The sequence below is a fragment of the Physeter macrocephalus genome, chromosome 17 (genome assembly GCF_002837175.3).
Source record: "Physeter macrocephalus isolate SW-GA chromosome 17, ASM283717v5, whole genome shotgun sequence".
Taxonomy (NCBI): domain Eukaryota; kingdom Metazoa; phylum Chordata; class Mammalia; order Artiodactyla; family Physeteridae; genus Physeter; species Physeter macrocephalus.
In genome coordinates, this window is record NC_041230.1 from 417517 (window position 1) to 435660 (window position 18144).

Genomic DNA, 18144 nt, shown 5'->3' on the forward strand with positions numbered 1-18144 from the left:
AATTCCCTTCCCTTTTCATCCACCTCGAAAACCCCTGCTCACTCTCTTGGACGCAGCCCAAATGTCTCACACTCATCCATCCATCGCTTATTTATTGCACAGGGATAAAGGAGTTCTGAAGGGGCAAATGGAGGAGGACCATCCTCTGTGGAAGGGCGTTGTAATGTCAGCCCTGCAGAGCTGTTTGGAGGATGCAAGGTAATCGGTGAGATTGGCTCAGCACAAGGCTTGGCACTTGCAGGTGGCATCTGGGCTGCAGTGATGAATGCCAGGCTCGGGGCTGGGTGTCCCCGTCCGTCAGCTCAGCTTGTCCCCACCAGCCCTGCGGGGCAGGTGTTGTTAGCTCACTTTCACAGAAGGAACCACTCAGCGAGGTTACTCGATGAGGGGTTTGAACCTGGGCAGCACACAGGCCAGCATCGTGCCCCGTTTCAGAGATCAGGAGCCAAGGCTCAGTGAGGTCAAGCGACTCGGCAGGGCTGCTCACCTTCCCCGGGCGGCGGTGGGGGGGAGGCCTGCAGCTGGGAGTCCAGCCCAGGTCTCCCTGATCCTCTGGACAAAGCAACTGAAACTACACCATGTCCATAAGGTGCGTCCCGGCAGAGCCCGAGGCTGCGGCGGCTCCTGCTTCGCGTGCTTTGTCCCAGTTGCGATGAGAAGGGTGTGTGTGAAGGGAGATGCAGGGGCACTCCCAAAGCGGGTGGGGTCCCCCCCCCCGCCAGTCACTTGAATGATGCACTTGGGAATAAGCAGGACGGGGGTGTTGCTGAGAAGGGAAGTCTGGTTTTATTGAGGATGTGCTGTAGGATTGCTTAAAATAGTGAGTCCCTTTATTTTTAACAGGATTCCAGTCTTTTCTCCCTCCTCCTCTCTGCAGGGTGACTGGGCGGGAGGTGGAGTCAGGGCTGGGTCTGAATCTTGGCTTTGCTGTTGACCAGCCGTGTGAACTTGGCTGAGTGTCCTGAGGTCTCTGAGCCCACTTTCCTCGCAGGTCCTGCAGGGTTACTGTGAGGCTTGGACGAGATGGTGAATGCTTGGGACATGGCAAGCAGACAATAATACATATGTTTAAATTGTTGATGCAGCTGATAATGATCGTTAACAATTGTCCTGCCTCTGGGCTTCCAGTTTCTTCCCCAGCCTCTTTCCTCTACATCAGCTGTCAGAATTGTCTCAGATGCAGTTCAGACCTTGCAAAATCCCTGCTCACAGCCCTCCCATGACCCTCAGCCTGGTGTCAGAGGCTCTGCAGGACGTGCCCCACTGGCCTCTCCTCTACTCCAGCCACAGGGAGATGTATGGGGTTCTATACGCTCACCATGCTCTGCTCAGCCTCTCTGCCTTTGCACAGGCTGTGCCCTCTGCCTGGAACGCCATCTTCCTCCTAGTTCTCTGGGATGTTCCAATTGCTTTCTGCCAGGAGGCTCTCTCTGGCCTCCTGTTCACTGACTCATCACAGGCATTCTCTTATCAGACCCTATCACACTGGTTCAATGCATCTGTCTCCTTGTCTAGGCTGTGAGTCTTCGTGAGTAGAGACCCCATCTGAATCATTTCTGCATTCCCTGCACTCAGGTCAAGGCCTAGTTCATGGCGGACTTCAGAGTGGACAAGGCTCATATTTGGAGAGTATCCACTGTGTGAGTCAATGTGCCTGCATGGCTTTTGGCCTGGGTGACAGCACCCAAAATGTTGAAATCCTCAGTGACAGAACTTGGGAGGTGAAAGAGCACCCGTGTTCTGTTTGTGGTTCTGTTTCCAACTTATTCTTCTTTTTGCCTTAAAGTCCACGTGTCTGATATTATTAAAGACACACCAGCTTTCTTTAGGTTAGTGTTTGCCATCATTTTTGCTTTCATCCTTTCTGTCTTCATGTTTGAGGTATGTCCGTTGGATTTTGTTTTTAATTCAGTCTGAAAATCTCTGTCTTTTGACAGGAAGTTTAGTTTTGTTTACATTTATTGTAATTACTAATCTATTTGGAATTATTCTTCCTATGTTTTTCCACGCTTTCTATTTGTCCTGATTTTTTTTTGCAGCCTATTCATTCCCCTTTCCTTTTGCAAAGATCGAGTTTCTTATTCCATTTCCCCCATTTACTATCTCAGGATTTATGTATTTTCTCTTCTTTTAGTGGTTAGCCTTAAGATTTAACATGTATACCTAAAGACCAAAGACAATCAACTCCTCTCCTCTTCTTCCAAACAGTACAAGGCTGATCCCATCTCTGACTCTGACAAAGTGCCACCCAGGGCAGGTTTCTAATAAGGCAAAAGGGGGGAGCCAGTATTTGTTAAGTGCCTGGTATTCACTGGACCCTGTGCTAAACACTCTGAGGTCATGATCTCCTTGAATCCTTGTGGAAATCCTGTCACATGGAGATTATCAACCACATGTCCCTGCCTTCCTTCTTCATATTTGATGGTTTACAGCCGAGGGAATGGAGGTTCACTGAGGTAAAGTCATTTGCCCTCAGTCTCATAGCTCCAAAGTAGCAGAACTGGGACTCAAAGTCGGCCTCTCCTGAATCTAAACACCAGGTCTCCACCGCGCCCACCCACCTAAACCAAGAGGGTTGGGCTGTGTGTGGGTTTTGATGTGTTTTTTGAGCTGCAGAGCCCGTTCATTATTCAAACATTACCCATGTGGCGACTTGCTCTTTTGACAGATATTCTTTGAGTGACTGCTATGTGTCAAGCATCATGCCGGGCTCTGGGGATCCAGCATGGACAAGACAGCCATAGCCAGATTCCCAGAGCCTGACCTTGAGAGGGGAAGAGAAACACTAAACATATTATTATGCAAATGATCATTTAAGTGGTAATGGTATAAACGGATCTGGATCTTGGGAGCTGCCCTGGTTGCAGGGGGAGAGGCAGGCCTGTGGCCCCTTCACAGCACAATTTGAAACCCCCGAGGCCAGATGATCTCAAATCCTCTTTGATGCCGAGGGCCTGCTGGCTGACTCAGAGTGGGATAGACAAGGTGGGGACTGGTTCTCGGAGCAGGCAAATCCCCCTGGCCCTCCCAGCCTGACGTCTTTGGCCTGATGGGACGCTGACATCCTGTGATGTGGCAGAGGAGCTGGGCCTGGGGTCCTAACTACCCAAGTCCCCAAGTCCCCTCCCTCCTCCAGCCCACGTTTGCTAAGCCCTCCCCAACCTGTGTGCCCAGCTCTGCGCTGATGGCCAAGGATGCAGACACCAGTCAGGCACCGGAACATGGTCCCATCAATGACCACCTCCCAACCTGACGGGGGCTTCTCCCCTCTCTTTCCATCTGTAACTTGGCCTATTATTTAGGGGACTTTCCACCTTGGTGGTGGTAGGTAAACGCTACTAACTCTAGAAAAAACCCCACTGTGTTCTGTTGGGATTTTTAAGAAAATAAACTGTCAAGAAATCCCTTATTAAAAATTTAACTGTGGTTGGAAAATGATGGAGTGAATTGTTCATCTTAACGCTATTAAGATAAATTAAGATAAATTGCTTATATGGGTTTTGAATGTAATGAACCGCTAACAAAAGTTTAGTAAGCTTACTGTTGGTTTTTTTTTTTATCTCGTTAATTATTTTACGTTCATAATTTAAAAGCCTTTTTTTTTTTTTTTTTTTTTCCGTACCAACTGTTTTTATGACAACTCCTCATATTTCTTCCTTCTCTGAGATCAGGGACTTGTGCATCGCTTTTCAGTAGGGATTTCCCTGACCGCCAGGATGTGGCCAGAGCTGGGCAAAGCATGGGGGCCGGTGTAGGCCCCCGCCTTGCTCACTGAGCCCCCCCGCCCCCCGGCCCCAGGCCTAGACTCGGCCTCCTGGGGCCTCAGTCTCCTCTGCAACGTGGGGACAGGGGCCCTGAGGACTGAGAACAAGTATGCACCACGACAACACAGCCCAGTCCAGGGGCAGGGCGGCCGCTCGGAATGCAGCACCCCCTCCATCCCCGCCGTTACCCCCTCCATCCCCGCCGTTACCCCCTCCATCCTCGCCGTTACCCCCTCACCGCCAACGACAAATCCTGAATTTGTCCCTGCTAGGAGGTTTCAGGCCATGCCAGGCAACCCCTCTAACAGGGGAGGGGGGCATCCTAGAGGCTCCATGTCCCACCCCCAGCAGCCATCCTGGGCGAGGGCAGATGGAACCAACCTCAGCCTCCACCGTGGGCCGGCCAACCTCAGCTACAGGAGGCAGGCAGGAAGGGCGCTGGCCAGAGCGAGAGAGGAGACAGCCTGATCCCCACGGGTCCTCAGCTCCCCAAATGACCACTGTGCTCAGACAGACCTGTCTCAACCCCAGCCCCCAACCCTGCCCGGCTGTCATTGCAGGTTGAGCCCTGCGGCCTGGTGGTTAAAGCTCTGGGGTCAGACGGCCGGAGTCCTGATCCAGACTGCCCTTTACTGCTTCTGTGACTTGGAGCAAATTTCAGACCTCCTGGGGCCACTTCCCCATCTGTACAGTGGGGCTTATAAGATCTACCTCCTAGAATTGGTGAGAGGTGCCCTCAACCCCCAAGCCAGGAGCCCAGATGAGTATCTCAACCTGCGTGCAGACAATGCAGGGTTGAGCTCTATACCAGATGGGGGTGCCAGCCGCTAAGTGCACCCCAGCTTTGCCTAAGATGGTGGGTGGGGGGGAGTGGGGAAGTGGGGTTAGGCTCAGGCTCAAGCCACCCCCCCTCCCCCACTTGCACCTCCCTCTCCTGCTTGAATGTTTCACTCAGCTCATCTCCATCTAAAACACACCAGCGTTGGAATTCCCTGGCGGTCCAGTAGTTAGGGCTCCATGCTTCTACTGCAGGGGGCACGGGTTCGATCCCTGGTCGGGGAACTAAGAGCCCACATGCCGTGTGGAACAGCCCAGAACACCAGCATTGGGACTTCCCTGGTGGCGCAGTGGTTAAGAGTCCACCTGCCAATGCAGGGGACACGGGTTCGAGCCCTGGTCCGGGAAGATCCCACATGCCGCGGAGCAACTAAGCCCACGTGCCACAACTACTGAAGCCCGCACGCCTAGAGCCTGTGCTCTGCAACAAGAGAAGCCACCACAATGAGAAGCCCGCACACCGCAACAAAGAGTAGCCCCAACTCACTGCAACTAGAGAAAGCCCACGTGCAGCAACGAAGACCCAACGCAGCCAAAAATAAATAAATAAATAAAAAACACTGGCATTGTGCTGTGCATCTCCTGCACTGTCTCTGTTTCCACCCAGCTTCAGCAGGGCAGGGACGTGAATCTGTCCTGCTCACTGTGCCTACAGCAGTGCCTGGCACACAGTAGGTGCTTAATAAATGAATCAGGTATGTGAACTGGGTGATGGACTAGCCAGGGCCGGTCAGACATGGGACGGACAGGCAGCGTAGGGAGAGAGACGCACGAGTCTCAGCCTCCTCTCAGTCGGAGCCTGTTTCCAGGTGGAGACTTCATGGCGGCAGCTTGAGGATCACACCTGTGCCCGGTGTGGGCAAGCACAGAAGGTGACTTTTGGCTATTCAGGGACAGTGTGTTTTCCGAAGGGAGGGAAGGGTGTCTGAGCCCAGCAGGGGGCGTTCCTGAGTAAGGTGTGGCTGGGACACCCAGTTTGAGAAGGGTCTTCTCTTGGGGGAACATGGGCCGTTTTAAAGTCCAGGAATGACGTGGTGACTCTGGCTGAGGGTGGGGGAACAGACTGTGGCCAGGTGGCTGGGAGGAAGCCGGGGGGAGTGTCCTGATGGGCAAGGTCAGGCCAGAGCAGGGACTCCGGAGATGGAGTCAGGACTTGATTACAGTTCTGTCATCAGTTCACCAGGGTGGAGAGCCCAGTAGCTATGAATTAGGAAGCATCAGGAATGGCACTGAAGAACCCAAGGCAATGTACAGATTCGATGCAATCCCTATCAAATCACCAACGGCATTTTTTACAGAACTAGAACAAAAAATTTAAAAATTCGTATGGAACACAAATGACCCCGAATACCCAAAGTGACCCTGAGAAAGAAAAACGGAGCTGGAGGAATCAGACTCCCTAAGGTGTGGCTGGGACACCCAGTTTGAGAAGGGTCTTCTCTTGGGGGAACATGGGCCGTTTTAAAGTCCAGGAATGACGTGGTGACTCTGGCTGAGGGTGGGGGAACAGACTGTGGCCAGGTGGCTGGGAGGAAGCCGGGGGGAGTGTCCTGATGGGCAAGGTCAGGCCAGAGCAGGGACTCCGGAGATGGAGTCAGGACTTGATTACAGTTCTGTCATCAGTTCACCAGGGTGGAGAGCCCAGTAGCTATGAATTAGGAAGCATCAGGAATGGCACTGAAGAACCCAAGGCAATGTACAGATTCGATGCAATCCCTATCAAATCACCAACGGCATTTTTTACAGAACTAGAACAAAAAATTTAAAAATTCGTATGGAACACAAATGACCCCGAATACCCAAAGTGACCCTGAGAAAGAAAAACGGAGCTGGAGGAATCAGACTCCCTGACTTCAGACTATACTACAAAGCTATAGTAATCAAAACAGTATGGTACGGGCACAAAAACAGATATACAGATCAAAGGAATGGTGCTGAAGAAATCCAGTCTTGCAGCCTGCCTGCCTGGGCTAAGTCCCAATTCCCCTGACTGTGGCCTCTTGCACCAGAGTCTTACTCCTGCACCTCAGTTTCCTCATCTGTACAATGGGGATAAGAACAGGCCCTGCTCACAGGGTCGCTGTGGGAAGGGCTTGGAGCAGTGCTGGGGCTGCATGAATCGTCTCCCACTTTCCGCCTCTGAGGCCCTCAGTCTGCTCAACTGAGAAGTGGGGGTGAGATCTGGGCCTGTGGTGAGGTTCAGAGGCCAAATGGCTCGGCAAGACGGCAAGCCATTCTCTGATTCATTAACTTAACAGTTGTATTTGGGGACCTACAGTCCATCAGGCTCTGTGCTGAGTGCTGGGGCCAGCGGCGACCACAAGCGTGACCAACAGATCTGGGCACCAGAGGGACCCGTGGGCCTGACTGGCCCGGGGGCTCAGAGAAGGTGCCTCTGAGGCCAAGACATTTCTCTGAGTCAAGAAAGATGACAGTGACTGACCCCGATGACGGTCTCACTATCAACACTAGCTGGACTTCTCAGGAGCTGACCGCTCGCCAGCCCCTCCTCCCTCGTCTGAGCTGCTGAGACCACTGAGTCCCCAGAGCCCCCAGGACCACTCGGCATGCAGTGGTTCTCATTACATGCTGGTCCAAAGGTTAAAGACATGGACTTTCTCGGCAGCTCTAAGACGGAAGGACTGTTATACCCATTTTACTGATGACAAAACTGAGGCCCCGATGAGTTCCATAATGTTCTCGAGGAGTTGTGATTCACAAACCCCAAAGGTTCCTTACAATCTTAAGTGCTGGTGTTACCTAGGTGAGTGGGAAACTGGAAGAGTATTCCAGAAAGAGGGGACACCACGTGTGAAGGTGCTGAGCTAGGAGGGAGTGGAAAGGGCCAGTGTGATGCCCGGGATGCAGGAGGCTGGAGTGGGGGAGGGGTGGGGCTGCGTCCTGAAGGACCCTGCCTTCATCAGGGCAGGTGCCAGAGGGAACACCTCAGGGTCTGACGTTCCAAGAAGCGGACCAGCTCTCTGGCATCAGACTTGCCCCGTGAGGTGTGAGGCAGGAAGCGTGTATCACCCTTTCCTGAGCCGCTCACCAACAGAGTCTGAGGCAGCCTTGGTGCTACCACCCCCCCCCCCACCCCCCGCCTTCTGCCCCAGCCCGAGGCAGGCAGGCCGCTCTCATGGAATAAATGGGGGAGGGGCTCCACCCACATCTCCTCCGGCTCGAAAAAACTAAATCTAAAACCAGGCAGAGTGAGAGCCCCAAACTGGAGACAATCCAAATGCCCATCAACAGAAATGCGTAAAGGAATTGAGGTATCTGCATCAGATAGAACGTGATCCAACGATACAAAAGGAAAAGGGGAAAAGCCACAGCCACAGGAAACACCAAGGATGTGTCTCAGCAGCTGTGCTGAGCCAAGGAAGCCGGACATGCAGGAGTTGTAGGTGCCCGATTCCCTTGGCCTGGAGTGAAGACTCGGGGGAGGGTTGTCTCTGGGGAGAAGGGGGAGGAAATGAGGGGAGACCACAGGGGCTTCAGGGGCTCTTTATATGATGCCATTTCTTGCCCTGGTGGCACTGATGTGGCCCTTCTCTTTCTGATGACCTTTGGAGCTGGACATTCACGTCCATGTTCTTCTTATGTGTGTGTTACACGTGATAATAAAAATAAGTCAGGAAGAAACAGACAAGGCATCTGGAGTCCCATCTGACAGGCGTGGAAACTGAGTTTCAGAGGGGGCGACGGGATGATCCAGGGTTCTGGGGGTGCTTCCGGGGGAAGGAAGGAGGAAACCAGCGTCAGGATGGAAGCTGGACAGGTTGAATTAGGCGTCCAGTCCTGGGGGGCCTGGGTGTGGCCCCTGAAGCTGGCTGCTCCTTCCTGCCCAGGTGACCCGAGTGTCCCACGGGCCTGCAGGTGGGGCTGCCCTCGCTGACCTCTAGAGAGGACAATGCCGCACCCCTCGGTCCACCGTTCCCTTCCTTCAAGGGCTCTGGCTGGGAAAAGTCCATCCGGTCAAAAACTCCCTGTATTTCCTGATGCTGGTGGGATCGGCCACCCGGAAAATCGCAAACTAGCATGTAACTGAAAAGCCATTTCTGGTGTTTGCCTTGGTCACGCACTACGGTGGGTTCTTCTCTGCAACAGATTGACTTTCCTAAGGCTGAACCCTGGCTGGCAGAGCCTTGCTTCTCCACAGCGGCTCCTGGGGTCCCGGGCAAGCCACCGGGGTCACTGCCATCTGGGTGACCTTGGACAAGCAGGTGAACAAGCCACCTGCGCCTCTGTTTCCACATCCGTCAAGTGGGAACAATCCCACCATCAAGAAAACAAACGAGTCAGGGCAAATCCTCCACAAACTGTAGTTTCTCCTCCCTCCTCCAGGGAAAGGTGAGCAAATCCCAGTGCAGACGTTTCTCTTCGGCTCGTGTAACATTTTGTACTTGTTATTTTTAAGTTTAATTTTTCCTGATTACAAAAAGTATTAAATGCCCTCACTGAAGAAAATTTAGGGAATAAAGAAAACATAAAGAAGAAATTAAGGGAATTCCTTGGCGTTCCAGTGGTTAAGACTCGGTGCTTTCACTGCCGTGGGCCCAGGGTTCAATCCCTGGTTGGGGAACTAAGAGCGCACCAGCCTGGCGGCGCGGCCAAGGGAAAACACAAGGCACTGTGAAAGTGTCTGGGCGGTCCCTGAATTTTGTTTTAAATTAAATTTTAAAGACACATTGGACATACTCCTTGCATCCTTTGAAAAGCTCAGTATGACCTTCTAAGCATTCCCCCGTGTCCTTCAACAGTCTTCGAAACTCCATTTTGAATCGCTGCGTGATACTCTGTCATAAGGGCGTGCAGTGATTCACTGAACCAGTGCCCCAGTCATCAGGAACCGAGACTGCGTCTACGTTTTGGCTCTTGTGCCATCCAGCACTCAACCCAACTCTCTGAGCACCTCTGAGGATCTCAGGATGGGTTGATCTGTTTCTTAGGATGGAAGCATATTTCCTTGTCAAGTGGCTCTACACGCCTTGCCCACAGGACCTCATGGTAGACCCCTGGAGGGACCAGGGCAGCCCCCTAAAGGCCTGGGTGGGTCAGCGTACTTTGCGAGGTTAAGAACATCATGTCTTCTGACCCAGCAATCCCCCCGGCGTACATTCCAAACACATTATCATGCCGCAGGGGTTCCTAAAGGAGGCTTTGTGGTGGGTGCAGCTCGAAGCTTCCTGGGGGGTGGGTGGGGCAGGAAGGGGGGGGACGCCCATCAGGGAAATTCTGCAGCAGTTAAAGCACCCGAGTACACACACGCACACACACGCGCACACAGGGCGACGTGGATGGCTCTTAACAACCCAGGCCAAGTGAAAACAGAGAGACAAAGAAAGCCATCTATAACGCACCTTCATTTACATACATTAAAAATACATGCACACAAAGCAACAATAAGCATTTTGCAAGAACACGAGCAGAAAGATCCAGAGTAAACACATGAGAATGGTTGGCTCTGGGGGAGGGCGGGGAGCAGAGTAGGGACAAGGAGATGAGGCTGTGACCTGTGACCTGTGACCTGTGACCGAGGAGGGGCCCAAGGAGGACCGCTGCCTGCCTGAGGAGGGGGAGCTGGCTGAGCCCAGCCCAGCGTGGACCCAGAGTGCACAGGGAAACAGAGGTGTCCCTGGGCCCGCCCGGCAGTGGCCGGTGCCCGGCTTAAGTGGCAACAGGGCTGCAAGGCCGAGGGAAGGCGAGTCCCCAGGGCTTTGCCTGGAAGGCATCTCTGTAGGCTCAGCCCCTGTCCCCGTGGCCACTTGGCCACGTGTGCTTGGAGTCCCCGTGCTCCCTGGCCTCGCTGGACCGCAGGCCAGGGGTGGGTGGGAACAGGTGATGGGAACCTCAGGGCTGCCCCAGCTCTCAGGGCGGGCACTGCAGGATTTACCTCCTTCTCCCGCTCACGGAGGTCCCCCGGTCTCTGCCAGGTCCCCTGGGGCTGGCCTTCCATTCTCAAATAACTGCTGATCACCTACTGTGCACCAGACTCTGGTCTAGGTGCTGGGGATGACGCAGGGAGCAGGGCGAAGTCCCTGCCCTCATGGAGGTGACCATCTGGGCAGAAGCCAGATGACCAGCAGGTGACCATGGACGTGGGGGGACTCTCGAATCTCCACAACTCAGGCCACCTCTACGGAGCTCTGGTGCCAGGCTTCGTGTGCGTGCACCTTAGGGCGGTCACAGCCTCTGACCCCACAGCCCCACTTCTAGGAATTTATCCCAAGGGCAGAATCAAGAATAGTACAAAGAACAAGAACTGAGGATGTTCACTGCAGTGTTGTTTACATGCATGAAAACACTGGGTGGCGCGGTGGTTAAGAATCCGCCTGCCGATGCAGGGGACGCGGGTTCGAGCCCTGGTCCGGGAAGATCCCACATGCCTGCGCTCTAGAGCCCGTGAGCCACAACTACTGAGCCCGCGTGACACAACTACCGAAGCCCGTGAGCCTAGAGCCCGTGCTCCACAACAAGAGAAGCCACCGCCATGAGAAGCCCGTGCACCGCAACGAAGAGTAGCCCCCGCTCGCCGCAACTAGAGAAAGCCCGCGCGCAGCAATGAAGACCCCAAAATAAACAAATTTATAAAATAAAGTAAAACACTGGAAATAAGATGGGACTAGTTAATTAACCGGACGCTCACCCATCGGAATCCAATGCAGTCATTAAAATCCATGTAACAGACAAGTACCAGAATCAGGGAGAAAGATGTTCATGGTTGAACTCCTAGGTGCCAAAAGCCAGTTGCCAGCCAGTAAGAAATGGGGTGATTCCGTTTTTTCTCTTTTTTTTTTTTAAAAAGCAAAATATCCATTTAGAGACCCAACCCTGTCGTGCACACAGAGCTGTGCATGTAGAGTCTCTGAATAAAAAGACACCAAATGTTAATGGGAGTTACCTGCGGTTGTCAAATTACACTTGGCTTTTGTCCCTGTGTTCTTACTTAGGTATCTTTTCTAGTTTTTCTAAGTTAATTTGTATTCATTCTATAATAAATCATTTTAAACCACATTTACATAGGCACAGAAAAGAGCCAGGAAGGCTTTAAAACAAAATGTAAACAGTAGTTATGTATATCTAGGTAGTGGGACTAGGGGTGAGTTTTTTCATTTCTCATCTGGATAATTAAAAAGTTATTTGGTAAAACCCCTCTAATGGCGGCCCCACTCCTCCCGCCATCTGCGAGGTGTCCACCGAGGGAGGAAGAGTCCATTGAACATTTTGAATCGTTCACTTTTGCCGACTGGACATTCCCTGGCCTCAGGGAATGTGCAGCCTGGGGGGTGGGGTGGGGTCGGAGGTCTCCAGGGCAGGGGGCTGCAAGAATCCCCAGGGGTGAGAAACGAAAGTGTTAGGATTTCAAGACATGCTTGCCATCCTTTAACGTGGCCATTTTTGTGCAAGTTTTATAATATACAAGATCCATGGATGCTGCAGACCTTTGCATGACTTTAGTAATAAAATTCATATATGTATATTCTGACAGGGATGTGGGTCACATCGTTTGGAGACCAGTGGCCTGGGAGATGTGGTGAGAGACACACGAGCAGACAGGTCCAACCAAGGGGTCCACTCAGACCTACAGAGTCATCCTCTCTCCTTCTTTTCCCATATCCACTCTGCTGGAAAATCCTGCGGTCTCCACCTTCAAAACAGACCCAGGGGCTTCCCTCGTGTTGCAGTGGTTAAGAATCAGCCTGCCAGTGCAGGAGAAACAGATTTGAGCCACGGTCAGGGAAGATCCTATATGCCGCGGAGGAACTAAGCCCGTGCACCACAACTACTGAGCCTGCATGCCACAACTACTGAAGCCCGCATGCCTAGAGCCCGCGCTCCACAAGAGAAGCCCGCTCACCGCAATGAAGAGTAGCCACCCCTCGTCGCAACTAGAGAAAGCCCATGCACAGCAACAAAGACCCAACGCAGCCAAAAAACCAACCAACCAACCAACCAAACAAACAAAAAACACCACCAAAAAACAGACCCAGAATCTGTCTGCTTCCCACACCTCCACCGCAACCAGTCTGGGCCAACCTGGGGCCACCAGCATCTCTCTCCTGAACTCTGCACCAGCCTCCGAACAGGCCTCTCTGCCATCGCCCTTGCCCCTACAGTCCCCACACCTTGGCCAGAGAAAGACCCAAGTCAGAGCCCGTCTGTCCTCCGCTCAGAGCCTCCCCTGGCTTCTGTCTCATGCAGAGAAGAGCCCAAGTCCTCACCGTGACCACGAGGCCCCTTTGTCCCATCTCTGTCCTCACCCCCCGCCCTCTCCCCATAGTTCACTCCGCTCCAGCCACGCCAGGCTCGTGGCTTTTCCTCCTACACACCAGGCAGGCTCTACCCCAGGGCCTTTGCACCTGCTGCCCCTTGCCTGGAAGGCCCCACAAGGCTCCCACCGTCACCTCCTCCAAACACTTGTTCAGATGTCACCTTCTCCATGAGGCCACCCTGACCTCCGTGTCTTTTTTATTTTTTTCGGCGGATCCGAGTAGCTTGCGGGACCTTACTTCCCTGACCAGGGATTGAACCCGGGCCCCTGGCAGTGAGAGCACCGGCTCCTAACCACTGGACCACCAGGGAATTCCCAGAGTACCACTGTTTTAAAGGCATCTGGTCAATCCCCTGTCCCCACGCAGGCCTCTCCTATCCCAGCCCATAGAGCCAGGAGAGGAGAGGGCTCAGAGCTAAACTTCCCCTCCCCCACTGCACATCCTGGTCTGACCCTGGGGAAGAGGAAGGGATCAGGGCCCCCATCTGACTGTCCTGGACAGCCTGGGGGCCAGAGCCCCCCTCTGTGGGGGCCGAGAGGGGACCTCTTAGGGGGTCAATGCCAAGGGGACCGCCAAAGGCGAGGCTGTCCCCTCCTGGGTGGCCGTGGGGCAAGGACCACTGAAACTGGAGCTGCGTCACATCACCACACCCCTGCCCCTGCAGGACTGTGTCCCCGGGCCCCAGGCCCACCTCACCAGCTGCCTCCACCTAGAGGCGACCTTTTCCGCTCGTGGGCTTTGAGTGAGCCTCACACACACCAAGCTGCAGTCTCAGCTGCTCGGCCCATGCCTCCCTTCAGGGGGCGACACCCTCCCTTCATTCTCACCATACACCTGCCCCCTGTTGCCGGAACTCCATCCATCCTTCGTGTATTCACGTGACAGTCCACAGATGCTGCTAGGACCAGCTCTGGGCAAAGCCCTTCCCTGCCCCTGAGTGGCTTACATTCTAGAAGGGAAGAGGCAGTCAACCAATAAACAGGGTGGCCCACCAGGCTGGGAAAACCGGGAAATGGGAGCCGGAAGCGGGGAGGTTGGAGCATCACGGATTGCGTCTGAGACGAGGGCGCACTGAGTTCACACCACCAGCAGCACCCCTTTGGAGGAACTGGGCCGTTTTCTCTTTGCGGGGCTCAATGGACAACTCAGTCCCACCAACAGCTGCTGAGTGCCCGGCCCTGCACTAGGCGCCTGTGCCCCAGTCCAGTGCAGGGCACTGGCTGACATGTCACAGCGACCGAGCGACACCGGTGCCACAGCTCCGCCACCTCCGAACTGCATACATTCAACCCATCCTCCCAGGGGCCACCACACGAGGCTGATGGTGCCCTCTGCCTAAAGCCCTCCAGAGCCCCCTGGACTCTGTGGAATGAAGTCCAGCCTCTTCTGTGATAACCAGTCGCCCTCCCAGCCCTGAGCCCTGCTCAGACGATCTCTCTGCCTGAATACGCCTCTCTTGGGTCCTGGGGTCCCGCAGGCAAACCTCCCCTCACCGTCTTCCTCTCCGGGCCCAAAGCGCCCCAGCATCCCCGTCCTTCCCCTTAACGCTTTGGTCTGTTCAGTGTCTCTTGGTTGTCTTACACATGGGAGGCCGTAGTCTAGGCGCTCGGGACACATCAGTGAGTAACACCGACAGCCACACGCGCCCTCCCTGATCCCGCATTCCAGGCCTCTGTCTCGAAGTAAACGGGCGTTGTGTTAAATGCTAAGGGCCGTGGGGAACGGAACTGGATGGGGGAAGGGGGTGGTGGCTGCAGGAGGAGGGGTTGCTGGCTGCAGCTTTAAAGACATGGAGGTCTGGGGAATTCCCTGGTGGTCCAGCGGTTGGCGCTTTCCCTGTGGTGGCCCGGGCTCAAAAAAAAAAAAAAAAGAAAACAGCGGTTCTTCAACCGGGGGTGGGGGGTGGGGGAAATTCCCTCCCTCCCCAGGGAATATCTGGCAACATCTGGAGACACGTTTGGAACTGGGGGGCGGGATGCTACTGGCCTCTAGTGGCCGGGGATGCCTCCCCACACCTTGCAGCGCACAGGATGCCCGCCCCCCTACCCCGCCGAGGATGATCCAGCCCCCAAGCCCATAAAGCAGAGGGGGGGAGACCCTGCTTCAAAACGGCACAGCTCTGCCCCCAAAGCGTCACTTATGGCCCAGCTTAATGACAATTATAATCGGATGGCAACTGTCCCGTCCGAGTGCCCGCCAGGTACTGGGGAGCACTGGGCTCTCACACCGGCTCCGGGAAGTGGGGACGTGAGCCCAGTACCGCACAGCAAATGAGCGCTCGCCCGGGGCCGGAACGACTCTAAATCCTAGACAAGTGTGACACCCATCAGCCCTCGCACCAGCCCCCTGGGGCAGGGATCGTATCAGCGCCATTTTCCAGATGAAGAAACCGAGGGGCGGAGTCATGGATCACGTGCGCCCAACGCCACGCGGCAGGTGCGGTGGTGCAGGCGGCACAGGGGCCTCAGGGAAGGGTCACTCCCAGCACGACCTGTGGCTCCGGGGCCAGGCCGAGGGCTCACCTGTGCCGTGCTGTGGGAGGAGGGCAGATGGTCCTGCCCTGGGGCCCAGTGCGCCGGTACAGACACACGGAGCCTTGTGCCGAGAAAACCCAGACAGCCTCGGCTCAAGCGACTAGGATGCAAACAGCATCTCATAAGTGCCCAGGGTACGGGCGTGAAGAGCTGGTGGGGACGCCCAGGAGGCTTTGCCAGCTCAGGGAGGAGGGCCTGGCCACCACCTGGGCCCCTCCCCCACCCCCACCCCCGGGCTGGCAGCCCGGCTCACCTGGATGCCATTCTCCTGCAGGTTCAGGTACCGCGTGTTGACGGGGATGCTGGCCGGGACCTCGGCCAGCTCCCTCCTCGTGCAGATCACCCGGCTGGCCTGGTTGCTGCAGGAGCAGGCCGCGGGGCAGGAGGTGGCCGGCGGGGAGCCCCCTCCGGCGGCAGACGTCACAGCCACGCCGCCCCCGCCGGCCCCCAGGGGTGGGGAGAAGAGCCAGAGGAAGAGCAGGGCCCCATGGGGCCAGGACATCCTACTGGGCGGCAGTGGGGGGTACGGGGAGCCGCGGGCACGCGCCATCCTCAATGTTCATGCTCCGCCTGGGCGCCGGGGGGCTGTCAGGGAGAGAGAGGGAGAGGCTCAGTGAGGGACGGGGACCCCCCGGGTGGCCCGGCTCCTCCCCGACATCCAGGCCGCTCTCTGCCGCTGCTGCCACCACCGTCACCTCCCTGCCCAGGCTCAGGACCCAAGGGGGCAAGACTCCTGCAGACCCCCTGTGGGGAGAGAGGCCACCCCTGATGATGAGGGCCCAGCAGGACGGGGGGCGCAGAGAGGAGGGCTGGCCCTGTGCACCCTACACTCATCTCACCCTCTCTGTGCTGGGAAGACTTTGTGCCCATTTCGCAGAACAGAAAACTGAGTCTGGGGGAGAGGAAGTGCTCACCCAGGGGCGCTTGGCCGGCAAGCGGAGACGTCGGCCAGATTAAAAACTTGATTCTTCGCATGATTTCAAAAAGGGACATAAATAGGTCGAGATGGAGTGAGAGACAAGACAGACAAGACATAAGTGACAGAGAAGAGGTGAAAAGCCAAGCCGGGAAGTCGGGAGTGAGGATCTGGCTCCCGTCCCAGCAGCCACCCAAGTCCCCTCTCCACCTGCACGCACCTCTGGGAGGGGACCAGCCTCCTGGACGCCCCCCCACCCCGCTTCCGTCACTTCTCCCTTCAGGGAGTGTTTGTAGAGGCCAAGTTTCCCAGCAACCCGGACTCCCTGCCATCACCCATGGTCCGTGCGCCTCGCAGCAGCGGCAGTGGCTGCAGGGATCTGAGTTAGCCTCCAAGGGGGGAACTTGAAGGAGAAGGTGAGGGGCCGGACAAGGCACGTGGGGAGGGGCCGGGTGTGGGCAGGTGAGGCAGCTGGGGAGGGAGGACACCGGAGACGATCACGGGGGAGGAGGAGGTCGAGGGTGGCAGGTGCTCGAGGCCACGATGGCGGCTGGTGGGTCCGTGCCAGCGGCTGCTGCATGCAGGATGGTGCCGGGCCCGCCCGCCCGCTGGAGAAGGGGCTGGGGGGCCGGAGGGCCTGAGCCTGAGCTCTGGGAGGGGAGCGGGCAGCGTGGGGGCCAGGTCCTCCCACCCGCATTCCCACAGGACCAGAGGCGGAGAGGGGGATGGGCTAGTCACGGCAGTAACAAGGAAAACACCACCAATAATAATGGCTCCGGAACTGCGCGTCTGCCCCTTCTCTGCGCCAGACCTGCGCACGCTTGTTGAAGCTTCCTGGGACCACAGGAGGAAGCTGCTAGGATGCCCAGTTGACAGACGAGGCCACTGAGGAGCACGGAGCTGGCTGGGTCGCGACAGGAGGGGTTTGTGGTCCCGGCTCTACCCCTCGGGCTCCCAACCCTAACCCTTCCCCGCAGCGCCTCCGCCTCGAGCGCACACAAACGCGCCCACGCCCGCGAGCTCTGCTCCAGCACGGCCGACCCGAGAGTTCCCCACGAGGGGGGCGAACAGGGGGACAGAGGAGCCGTCTGCACAAACACCCACAGCAACAGCGGTGACAGGGGCGCGCCCTCGCGCTCCCAGACCCGCGGACACGGGGCCACCGGGCCTCCCCACCGCCCCGCACGCGCACGCGCACACGCGCCCTCCCGCGGTTTCCGACATCATTTTAACTCAGATAAAAAGACATGTGCGCATGTGTGTGTGCCTGAACGCATGTGTGAGGGAAGAGCAACAGCTAGACGGAGACACAGAGACAGAGACAGAGCGCGATGGGGGTGGGATGGGGGAGGGTTGGTCCTGTGTCTGCACTCCAGACTCATTTTTCTGCCTGGAGAGCTCGGGGGCTGTGCGCGCCTCTATCTATGCGGCCTGTGAGGGCGGTGGGCGCTTTGCATACCCCTGAGTGACAGGGAGCGCTACGCTCTGTCCCTGTCCTGTTCCCACCTCAAGACACTGGTGACAAGCCAGCCCACACCCTCGGCGCCAAGGGCCGGCGCAGCCCAAGGGGGCCAGCCTTCGAGGCCGGGCACCCCCCAGACCGCGATGCCGCTCGGGCGGTGGGAGCCCGCGGCGCCCACCGCAGGTCCAGACCCGCCGCCGCTGTGTCTCCCCCTCCGCCTCGGTCCCCCTCGCGCCTGCTGCCCCCTCGCGCCACCGCCCCACCCCCCAGGACGGCTTCTGCAGAGCCTGGGCCTCCCTCCCCCCACCCCCGTCGCCCTCCGCCATCTCCATCCTCGTCTCCCCCACACAGCGCGACC

The 18144-nt window shown here is 56.3% G+C and overlaps 1 protein-coding gene across 1 annotated transcript in view; it reads right to left on the bottom strand.

Annotated features, from left to right (window-relative positions):
- Positions 1-16638, bottom strand: part of LRRC4B (leucine rich repeat containing 4B) — a 26063-nt gene extending 9425 nt beyond the window's left edge. Inside the window, exon 1 of the mRNA XM_007104290.4 lies at positions 15662-16638. Within this exon, the coding sequence (XP_007104352.2) occupies positions 15662-15958 (297 nt within the window). The 5' untranslated portion in view covers positions 15959-16638. The remainder of the gene's footprint in view (positions 1-15661) is intronic.
- Between the last annotated feature and the right edge of the window lie 1506 nt (positions 16639-18144).